Source organism: Salmo salar, chromosome ssa18 (assembly GCF_905237065.1).
Source record: "Salmo salar chromosome ssa18, Ssal_v3.1, whole genome shotgun sequence".
NCBI classification, from domain to species: domain Eukaryota; kingdom Metazoa; phylum Chordata; class Actinopteri; order Salmoniformes; family Salmonidae; genus Salmo; species Salmo salar.
This window is the reverse complement of record NC_059459.1, coordinates 5,911,146-5,923,051: the sequence shown is the minus strand read 5'-3', so window position 1 is coordinate 5,923,051 and position 11,906 is coordinate 5,911,146. Positions and strand designations below refer to the sequence as shown.

The window sequence follows — 11,906 nt, the reverse complement described above, 5'->3', positions numbered from 1 at the left end:
GGTCCAGCAAAATTAAGGCAGTTTATACAATTTTAAAAACATTACAATACATTCACAACACACTTAGGTAGTGGAATGACTTTTGCTTCCCTCCAAGCCTGGGGGCACACACATTCTACTAGGCTTAAATTGTAAATATGGCAAATAGGAGTGGTAATATCGTCCGCTATTATCCTCAGTAATTTTCCATCCAAGTTGTAGACTTGTCATTATTGATAGACAACAATCACTTTTTCTCCTCTTCCACACTAGCTTTACGGAATTCACAATTACAATGCTTGTCTTTTGTAATTTGGTCAGATACACTTGGAAGTGTAGTGTCAGCATTTGTTGCTGGCATATCATGCCTAAGTGTGTTAATCTTGCCAATGAAAAAATCATTAAAGTAGTTGGCAATTTCAGTTGGTTTTGTGATGACTGGACCATCTGATTCAAATGAATGATGGAGCTGAGTTTGCCTTTTTTCCCCAAAATTTCATTTAAGGTGCTCCGAAGCTTTTTACTATCATTCATTATTTCATTTATCTTTGTTGCATTGTGTAATTTCTTCTTTTTTAAATTCAGTTTAGTCACATGAATTCTCAGTTTGTAATAAGTTTAATAAGACGTATCTGCCATTCCTTTTGCCTCATCCCTCTCATCCATACATATTTTTGATTCCTCATCAATCCACAGGATTTTAACTATTTTTACGGTAATTTCCTAATGGGTGCATGCTTATTAGTAACTGGAATAAGCAATTTCATAAATGTGTCAAGTGCCATGTCTGTTTGCTCCTCATTACACACCACGGACCAACAGATATGAATGTAATCTGTTACTGGCAAATTATTGATTTCATGGACCTTGTTTCTTAAGCTACATATGTTAACGTGGGCTATTTTGAGCACTTTTCTTCTGGGATGCTTACTTGCTTTTATTGCTTTACTGGGAAGCTTAGCAGCAGTAGATGTGCTCATGTTCTTTATGTTAGTGGAGGGTGAGCTGCACACAGTGGACTTCCTCCTAGGGCACACCAACTTAGTGCTAACAGTGTAAATCTGGTTCATAGGCACATGATTACTGCATACAATAGCAGTAGGATCAGTAGAGGCATTCAGGGCAGTTAAAGGGACATAAATTAGGTTACTTATATTGTGTCTACCAAAGCCCCTGGTGTAATGTACATTTGCTGAAGCATTATGACAACTGCGTCACTGAGCTGGGGTCATTGATAAGTCATTGACTCAACGCAGCCTTATAGTGCTGTGAAAGGAAACAGGATCCCAAATGATTTGGGTGAATCCCATCCTCCTTATAAAATGTGTTTTGTTTCCAAAAGGTATCGAAATTGTTAACAAAAGTTACACCCATTGAGCTGCAATAATCACGTAGCCAGTTGTGAAGAGAAAGAATCCCGCTGAAGCGTTCAATGCCGCGATTCGGAGATGGCAGAGGGCCAGATATGATGGGTCCTTTGTTAGTGTCTAGCAGAGAGTCAATCAACTCAAGCCCTGCTTGATCCAGAGCAGGGACGGAAGGTTGCCAACGTCGACTTCGAATTCGTAGTATTAGTAGTAGGCACTGAGGCCGCAGACACAGGCACCCCCAGCGATGAAGGTGCAGGAAGATCAGGCTCCAGGAAACTATTCGAAACTATTCGTTGTTTGTATCCTCTCCGGGCCTCTCATTGGGAGTGTAGACTGTTTGTGGGAGGTCGCTGTCTTCAGCACGTTTTGCTGCTATCAGATGGGGGAACTCCGGGCAACACCGGCCAGTCGGATAAGGCGGAGATGCATCCAACAAGCGCGAACACCATCCAGCCACCAGCGTAAAAGATTTACATATTCCACTCTGTGTTTCCCCAGTTTCTTACATAGGCTGGCGATCTGCATGATCAAGGAACCCAACTCAAGCCTATAATCCTCGGCAAGTAAACAATTGCTGCATTGGAACTCCGAGTGATCCGGTTTGTCCCGAAACAATGCGTAATAGATACAGCTCCTACAGCGCTGGGACCGTTAATTTATTTCTCCAGACAATGAGGGGTCCATTGCAAAACTCATCTGGTACCAACTTCGTTAGCTTGATGGATAACATTAGCTAGCTTGCTAATAATGTTTTGAGGAGAACAGGCTAGCTCCCTGTAGAATCAAGACGAGGGGATGAAGATTAGATGCAGTGCTCAGACGAGGTGAGATCTCTCATATTATTTCTTGAATAGCTAGCTAGATGTCAATGTTGAACCAAAGCAATGATATTCATTTCATGGGCTTGCTATGTGAGCTGCTTTTCCTGAAAATGTCTGATATAGCTAGTTAGTTTTTGTTTTTCTAGAGTCCGTTAAATGTTACAGCCACAACATCATGATCATATAGTCATGCATCTGCAGACAAGCGACGAGGAGAAAAGCCTGCTTCGGATGAGCTAGCTAGAACAACAACTAGCTAGCTATAATATCTGATAGACATTTATAGGAAAAGGATGGATAGAGCTAGCTATCTGTAGTAACATTATTATTTGAAACCACCATATGCACATCATATATATCTGTGTTACATTCCATATTATGTTTTAATATAAGAACACCTCTGGCTCAGAGTGGTTGGGTAAGCCCCTTCCTGGACTGAGCCACAGTGTATTCCAACCCCCAAATTATATTGACTGGTGGGACCTGACCCTAGATCAGCACTCCTACTCTTGTGGCGCATTTCCATACAAGATTTACCCCAGTGTTTACCCTCTCTCTCCTCTCAGTGTTTCCCCTCTGAGCCCCTGGTCGTGCTGCTGTTCCGACTGCAGCTGTGAACCCCTGGCCTGATTTCACCGGGCATTTTACCTTGTCCCAGACCCCTGCTTATCAGGTTTAACCAGGTAGTCACTGTGCTTCTGCCTCTGCATTTGGCTGTTCTTTGGGGTTTTAGGCTGGGAATTTGTAAAGCACTTTGTGACTGTTGATCAGGGCTGTTCTGATTAACATGAGACAATAGTCATGCATTTGTAACAAGAGCAGTGAGTGTAAAAATATCCTTATTTTGCAAATGTGAACGATTAGCTGATCTGGAGTGGACTACATTTGAATTTAAAGTATTCGCTAGGATGACTAACATCCATCATCATCCATGACTACCATCTACATGCAATCCACCACCACTTTTTCAATAAGAATTGCCTGTCATTCTCTCCTGGGGCAAGGCTAGCGTGGCTAAACGATTGCCGTATGTTTGTATAGTGTAAATGGCCGGTAAGGCCCTGAACTAAATATTCCTATTCTCACAGCCCTTTGTGCAAGCCAGTGCCCTGCTCTGACCCCTGAAACCCAAAACTAGATTATTTTATCGTTCGTATCAAGAAGGCCCCTGTTGAAAACATCTTCCTCTCAAACTGAAAGTAAACGTGGATGCATCCATGCAATCCGTCAGTTTTTTTTATAAAGGTGTTATTGTGGATAGTAAAACAGCTGTAACGTTACATTGCTAGGACGTATTTTTGTTCCGATTCCAGATTGGAATAGCAGAGAAGTACAGTAAGATTTCAATGCGCTCTAATTGTTTGTCTAAGTTATTGGGAAAATGGTCAAAGTAGCTGATGTGTCAAAATGTACATTGTTTACAATGAATAGAATAAATAGAATGTTGGAAGCGATATCACAATAGGGCATTTAGAATGAAATCCCATGAAAGTGGATGGAGGACAAAAAGTATAAAATATATTAAACAGTTGTATACAAGCAACTCAATCCAGACCAGTCTGCACATTTTATAGTTTGTATGACGTTTCCATACTGAACAAAAAATATAAAAACGCAACAAGTAAAGTGCTGGTCCCATGTTTCATGAGCTGAACAAAAAAAAGATCACAGAAATGTTCCATACACACAAAAAGCATATTTCTCTCAAAGTTTGTTTACATTCCTGTAAGTGAGCATTTCTCCTTTGGCATATCAAGAAGCTGATTAAACAGTGTTGTAGAATTACAACATTATGTTAATTACATTACTTTTATATTAGAATGTATTCCTATATTAGTACATTCACACTGTCGGTTATATCTGTGTGAATGGAGATTGAGATTTTAACACTGACAGTAGATTTACAATGGCTTGGTGATAAGAAACAGTCCATTCCATGATTAGTGTCTGTGTGCCTGTCTGTCGGTGCTAGGGAGACCCAATCTCCTTTTTCTCTCCCATATGGCAGATGAACACTGAATTTAATAATTTGAGGGAATGACCTAGTGTCTATGTTACATGAATATGTTGTATAAACAAGCAGTAAGTGAACTAGATACAGATATTTAGTGGCATGTAAATCTTGATGTCTGTTGCATGAGAGCACAATGTACCTTTGTATAATTTCAACGCGTCTGTTCCTTGTCACAAGGACTCAGGAAATCTATGAGTTGTAACCGAACCCTGCTGGTTGGGCTCCAACGAATTACCTACAGCTGGGTCGTTGGCAAAACTCCATTACTGCAGGAATTAAATAATAAAGTTCAATTGTTTTGAGGGAATCTAAAAGTCCCTCCTTTGATTAGAATAATTCCACAACAGCATGATCATTACACAGGTGCACCATGTGCTGGGGACAATAAAAGGCAGCTCTAAAATGTGTAGTTGTCACACAACACAATGCCACAGATGTCTCAAATTGGCATACTGACTGCAGGAGCTGTTGCAGAGCTGTTGCCAGAGAATTTAATCTTCATTTCTCTACCATAAACCGCCTCCAACATTGTTTTAGAGAATTTGGTAGTAAGTCCAACCGGCCTCACAACCGCAGACCACAAGTAACCATGTCAGCCCAGGACCTCCACATCTGGCTTCTTCACCTGCGGGATCGTCTGAGACCAGCCACCCGGACAGCTGATGAAACTGTGGATTTGCACAACCAAAGCATTTCTGCACAAACCGTCTCAGGGAAGCTCATCTGCGTGCTCGTCGTCCTCGTGACGTCATAACAAACATCACTGGGAAAATGCTCACCGTCGATGGTCACTGGCACGCTGGAGAAGTGAACTCTTAATGGATGAATCCTGGTTTCAACTGTACCAGGCAGAGCCTGTTTGGGATGCTCTGGATCAACGTGTTCCAGTTCCCGCCAATATCCAGCAACTTCGCACAGCTATTGAGGAGGAGTTGGACAACATTCCACAATCAACAGCCTGATCAACTCTATGCGAAGGAAATGTGTCACACTGTATGAGGCAAAAGGTGGTAACATCAGATATTGACTGGGTTTTCTGATCCACGCCCCTACCTTCGTTTTTAAGGTATCTGTAACCAACAGATGCATATCTGTATTCCCAGTCATGAAAAATCTTTAGATTAGGGCCTAAATTAATTTATTTCAATTGACTGATTTCCTTAAATGAAATGTAACTCAGTAAAATCTTTGAAATTGTTGAATGTGGCATTAAATTGTTGAATGTGGCGTTTAGATTTTTGCTCAGTGTAGCTTAAACATAGTAAACGTGCAATAGAAAAACAAGAGGTATGCGAAGTTTAAACTGGGACGTCTGCTTCACAAGTCCCATTAATATGTTTGTGGGGTGCATTCATTTCGTAGATATTATTTTGATGTTGTGTCCAGTATGAAGGAAGGAAGTTAGCATTGGCTCACGAAATGACCTCTAACTACTGCTAACTAGCATGCTAGCTGATACCCATAGACTTCCAGTCATTGCACCAACGCTAGTTAGCAACTTCCTTCAAACTGCACACAGAGACATCTGACACTGGGGAAGTAGATAAGGGGCCTCATTGGTAAAATCCTGAAGTATCCCTTTAAGGAGACACACAGCATCAGAGCAGGCAGGCGTCCAGACCTAGGGCTCCTCTTTCTTTAGCAGGTGGCACAGTGGAGCGGTTGTGGATGAGTACTGTGGTATGAAAACAGAGATAGTATGCCATCACACCCAGTAAGGATACAACCTGGGCAGCAGAGGTTGGCTCTGGGATCCGGTGGATTGCGTCAGTGTTGGAGTGGGGAATTGCCCTCGGCCAAGAGGCGAAATCCCACAAAGTCTATAGCAGGAGCAAAAGGAAAAAAAAAAAACATGGTGTTTTGCAAGTGCAGTGAACACGCTGTTGAGGCACTCATCATGGACCCTGGTGGTGGGCCCATGAACAACGATGTCAGAGGTACATGGCCTCCTCTGGGATCCCCGCAAAGACAGGCATGATCTTTTGGAAGCAGCTGTGGGCGGAGCTTAATCCAACCGCCATGTGCTTGTAGCGGAAGACCTCTAAGTGGGTGAAGAACGCTGTGAGGATGCGGCTAATATATGTATCCCTCACGGAGGTCCAGCTTGGTGAACACAGTGGCGCCATAGAACAGGGAAGAGCTATTCTGCAGTGGGCAGAGGGTATTTGTCTTGGATGATGGCCTTGTTTGCTGCTCTAAGATCCACACAGGCACGCAGGTCCCCCAATATATATTTTTTTAAACCAGGTTTGAGATCCAGGGAGATGCATCGATAGGCACGATGATGTTTTCCTCTAGCTGGCACCGGAGCTCTGGGCTGGAGCGTCTCTGTGTATCGTGTCTGAGCAAAGCGGTCCGTGTCAGTGAGTGGTTGGAGAGGAGGCTAGCTTTGCAGCACATTCTGTCACAGAATCCACTTGAAAAGCCAGCTGGAGTGCCTTTGTTAGTCGAACCTGATGATTTGTCACTGGCAGTCTTTCACGTACTTTGTTGTTTTAATGCTCAATGAGTTGGTCACGTACCATTTCGTCCTGCAGTGCACCAAATTTACACATTCTAGCTCTGCCCAGTAGATTTGCCTCATACTGGTGTGCAAACTCACCAGGCAGCAACGTCGGAACAGAAACCGACAGAGGAGGGCACTTTGGGGTGTAGAGAAGTGTCTCCAAGAGAGCCACATCGCTGTATTTGTTTCAGCATAGCTGAGTGTCCCGAACACACACTGTCCCTCTGAGCCTAAGCAGTGTAGCAGCAGTGCTTTTATCCTAGCATCACTCACGTCCTGTAAGCCCAACTTGTTAAAATGTATGTTTCACAACCCGGGGCTCACCTGGCAGAGCAAAAATAGGAGAGGGTGGTGGTAGGGAAAATTCAGCCATACTTGTCGCCACATTTTAAGTGTGAAGGATAGACGCGAACACAGGTGTCAGAGCCAACTACTTTTTTATATCATAACGTCAACTGAACAGTACAGAACATTGGGGGGGAGGGGGCGTAACATAACTCCAGGGTCAACAAATGTAACATTGCATGCAACTGTCCTATTGTACAGCCCTAGTGTTTTGGGGTAGAAGACCGAGTGCATCAAGCGTAACACGTTAACCCCGTTACCCATTGATAGATGTTTAAACAAGTTCACATTTTTTGTTAAGCTTGCATTCAATTGCCCCTCCCTTGATTCCATTCTCCCGATAGCAAGGGGAGTTATGGCTGATTTATGACATTGTTAACCATTACCATCAACCCCTTTTCAGTGATTTTTCTTAATGTCAAAATGGGAAAACATGTTTTATGATTTTGAACGTGCTCCTTATGACAAGGTTAAAATTAGATTAAAGCCGACATTTGTTATTGTTTTAAGGAAATGTAATATCGCAAACAGATATCGCTCATCAAGTACCTCCCTTGTACTTGATGAGTTAAGGTCACTAATTAGTAAGGAACTCCCCACACCTGGTTGTCTAGGGCTTAATTGAAAGGAAAAACCCAAAAGCCTGCAGACACTTGGCCCTCCATGGAATGAGTTTGACATGCCTAATGTACACCATAGAGTCCCATTGTGGACGTGTCATAATACCCATAAAACCTAGCGGTCAAACAGGGAAATGGTTCCAATCGTTTTTCCACCATTCATTTTTCCCCATAGGAGATTTTAGAAACACTTAAAATAACGGCTGTGTTTTGTGTAGAGTTACCCTGGCGTCGTGACGTTTTGATAACCATGTAAATCTCTGACAAGGTGACTTGTCAGAAATCAAAATAGAAATTAGCATCAAATAGAGACATTATGAAAGACTACAAATCCCTGCATGTCATCTCTAGCTAACAGGTATTCTGTCAATTGAAAACTTGCAGTTGACAGAATTGTCCATCTAAAGAAATGGTGCCAATTTATTCATTACATTTAGCTGACATTAGATAGTTAATCCATAGATTCTTACCTTTTCCTTGATTCAGAAGTCTCGTCCAGATCATCATGGCATTTGTAGTCCTTTATGATGATTGCCATAGTAGCGTTTCATTTGGCGGGGGGGTAAATACATTGATAAGTCACCTTGTTCTAGAAAGATTTATACGGTTATCAAAACAAAACCCAGCCTTTATTTTAAGTGTTTCTAAAAACCCTATGGGAAAAGTGAATGGTGGAAAAACAAATTGGAATAATTTCCCTGTTTGACCTCTAGGTCTTATGGGTAATATGATGACTCATACTGTGGTACTCTGTTGTACAGTCTGAAAACATTATGAAACAGTTCATCCCCACATTACAAGTGCTGGAGTGTGGTAGGCCTTTAGTACGTAAGCCCAGACCACTGCCAGGACCAGGGTTGAAACATTTTCTAGGGTTGTTTCACTTAGGAGCCACAAACATTCCCCATCTCTTCCCTGTTGTCCTCCCAGTATTCACTCTCCTGCTCGTCTACAAAACCTGGTCATTTGACATTAGTATATGTAGGGTCCGCTGGGAGATGAAGTTCTGTGGTCAGACAGCCATCAGGTGTTTCCTCTTTTTGTAGAAGTCTCAATTCAGTTATTTTGTATTTGGCTCAGACGGGCATCATGTCTTTTCTGAATGGATAGATGTCCCAGGTCAGGCCGTTCCCAATGGGGACATGTCCAGAGGGTAGGAGGACTCGCGTCAGCCAATGACTGGAGAGAGAAGAGAGGCAGACGTTACCACAACTAAATACAATACTTTATAATAGTGTTTTATTTCTGACCACAACAGTCACATAATGTGCGTGTTAGATATCTGTGCAGATCACTAGATTGTCACACAGCCTGGAGAGGAGAAGCATCTAACTAACCTTTTCTTCTCCACACCTAAGAAGACTTTCCAGTTGTTCAGTCTGCCATAGTTAAAGGAGTTCTTGTACACCTGGGAGGAATAGGAGAACAGTTTGAATAGCTTGTGTTCGCCAACTGTAAGACAAGGTGTGTGTGTGTGTGTGTGTGTGTGTGCGTCGTGCACCTTGCCACATTTCCGCATCCGTTTGGTCTCCTTGTTGTTGAGGTGTCTCTCTATGCTGGTCTCTCCTCGGGATATCAGCACTGCGTGCCAGATAGTCAGGCCCCCAAGAGCTACAGCCACCACACTAAAATGACCAGTCGCAGGTTTAAAAAAAAAAAACAGTTTTATTGCCAAACAGCCAATGACAACACACACACAGTACTGTGGGGCTGAGCTTCTACCACCATTGGGAAATAATGTGCTTTTAACTTGGAACTATTATGCATTTTTTAAGATCACTGTGTAAAAACTAACTAAAATACAGTAATAATAACAGTAATCTTGTGAAGTACATCTCACCTGGTTAACACCCACATGTAAATGACACTCATGTGGAACATCTTGTCTCTGAACGTTAAGGGAGGAGTCTGGTAGGTGCTCTGATTGACAACAGACAGAGGTCATACAAACACCTAAATAGGAAAACATATCCTAGTCGGGACCCAGGGTTGTACTTAAGTCACCTGTTTTATGAGTATGCATAATACAAGATCAAATACCGTATGAACAACATCACCTTTTAAAAGTCATCTGTTGAACAACCACCACTAAAGAACAAGAAAGTAACCAGAATAGGCCAATGAAGTGGGAGGGGCAGTTTGTGTGTGTGTACTACCTGCACAGGCGGTAAGATGCCTCTGAGTTGCCCCATCCCTGTCACCTGATTTATCCAAAGTCCATGTGTTTGAAGCGCTCTCGGGACAACGCAAAAACACACCCCCAGACCACCAAGAGTTAGACAAACAGAAGAAACACTTCAAGAGTTAAAATTTAACACAGTGACGGTTAAAGTAGACCACGACCCTCTCAATAATAGAAGCCCTACAATGGAGGAGATGGCAGACCAGCAGACCCAGGTCTCCCTCAAAGAGTTTGTGTGTACCTCTATAGCACTATAAGCATCTAGGAAAAGGTTCCGGCCACTGATGCTGCAGTAGACACAGCCCAGGGTCATGGAGACACAGAAGCAGAAGAAGTAGCGCTGGTTAAAATGGCCGACACAGTTATTCAGCCACGCTGGGGGGAACCAGAGTTAAGGAGGAAACAAAAAACACCCATCCTCAAAATAATGTGCAATAATCTTCATTTTTGTGCCTAACAGACTTGCTTATAAAAGATGCAGCTATGGTAGACAATCTAAATGGTGTCAACCATCCCTGATAACATGACATTACCAGTACACTACCAATCAATCTCTACTCTCCAACTCCATTTAAAAGGATACGACAATGATGGTCCATTTTCAAAATGCACCTGTGAAGTAGAAGCTGTCATGTTAAAGTTAGACATCTACAACGCTACTATACTGAACCAGGGTTATGAGTTCTCATCGACTAGATAGAAATAGTATTCCCGTCAGATATTTAATTCCCCTAATGGTTATGATAGGGACATCTGATCCTAGATCTATGGTTAGGGGTAACCAAAGTTTGCCTTACGTGTTGCAGATGGCACAGTGGTGAGTTCTGGCTGGTTTGGGGATGATACACTTCTTACACATGGACACAAATGGAATCGAATTTTTCATCTGGAATAAACACAACACAGAGATCTCTATTACGCCTGTGTGTGTGTGTGTGTGTGTGTCTCGGGGGTAAACTGCAGGGTGCATGTGACACATCTAGTGCAGTAGTGACTACATACTCTCGCTTACAGCTAGCTGCCGCCAGCTAGCCCTTGTGGTGAATAAGGGGAGCAACTTCATACACAAGTCCCCCCCTTGTCGGTACAAAGCCTCTCCATGACCAAGACTGCTGTTGGACCTCCTAGTGGCAGCACACGTTAACTGGTTGTCTTGAAACTCAAGGCTAACCGGCAGGGGATCTCTGAGCAGCAGTGGGTCCCAGAAAGGAATCTGTACAGCCCCACCACTGTGTGGACATGCCCTGGCAGCCATCAACCACTGCCCCACTGCCTTGTGGGTTAGTCTGGTACGACAAAGTCCAGGGGAGCACACCCTGAGAGAAAAGCAGCCTGCTGGTGGCGCGCAGTAGGCGGACACCGACAGACTGGGGACCAGGTAGCCTCCTGCAGTGGAAGATGCTGGTTGTCCTGAGTTTCCCCCTTGCCACTGGAATACACCTTCCCACAGTGAAGTAGTGCAGTTGGAGATTGCGTACCCTCAGCGACACTTTAAATAACCTCCTTTGCACAGGTATCCACTTCTGACCTTGAAGGCATCAACCGGAAACTGGACAGGAGTGAATGCACTGGGTGACCTTAATCAGACCCCTGCACACCACTGGCACAGGGCTATTACGGACGCCAGCAGTGGGGACTTCAGTGGCAGCTGCTCTCGACAAAACATGTGACTGAGCTGCCCTATTTAGGAGCCACACTGCTCACCCCAGCAGGGGAGAGGCCTAGAAAATGTGGCCTAAAAAGTACCCACTTGCTTCTTTCTGGAAAGGTTACCCTCCAGATGGACAACATCAGCACGTGTGGGACTGGCAATTAAGACCAGCCTCTTACTCAGTCTCACCAAAACACTTGTCGGCATAAGTGAAAGACTCATGTCTCTCCGTATCCTCCTAGCCAAGATGCGCTATGCCACTCTTCTCAGTGCATACGCAACAACGTTACCATCTAAAAATGAGGCAAATGACTGCTTCTACCAGTCAATAGATGAGGCCCTTTACCACATCCCCAGGACAAGCTTTTTTTGCTGGGTGACTTCAACGCTAGGGTAGGATGCAGGATATGGAGCGGAG

The 11,906-nt window shown here is 43.5% G+C and overlaps 1 protein-coding gene across 3 annotated transcripts in view; it reads right to left on the bottom strand.

The window, feature by feature from the left end:
* Nucleotides 1–7,110: 7,110 nt before the first annotated feature.
* Nucleotides 7,111–11,906, bottom strand: part of LOC106576851 (zinc finger DHHC-type palmitoyltransferase 16) — a 30,749-nt gene continuing 25,953 nt past the window's right edge. Inside the window, exons 4-11 of one of the 3 annotated variants that reach the window (XR_006760302.1) lie at nt 10,635–10,723; nt 10,421–10,449; nt 10,079–10,212; nt 9,812–9,950; nt 9,496–9,608; nt 9,157–9,280; nt 8,993–9,063; nt 7,111–8,834 (exon numbers count right to left, since the gene is read on the bottom strand). Coding sequence is in view for 1 of the 3 variants with exons in the window: in XM_014154328.2 (XP_014009803.1) it covers nt 8,732–8,834; nt 8,993–9,063; nt 9,157–9,280; nt 9,496–9,575; nt 10,079–10,212; nt 10,421–10,449; nt 10,635–10,723 (630 nt within the window). In the remaining 2 variants the exon portion in view is untranslated. The remainder of the gene's footprint in view (nt 8,835–8,992; nt 9,064–9,156; nt 9,281–9,495; nt 9,609–9,811; nt 9,951–10,078; nt 10,213–10,420; nt 10,450–10,634; nt 10,724–11,906) is intronic. The other 2 variants (XR_006760303.1, XM_014154328.2) reach the window with 2 other exon arrangements.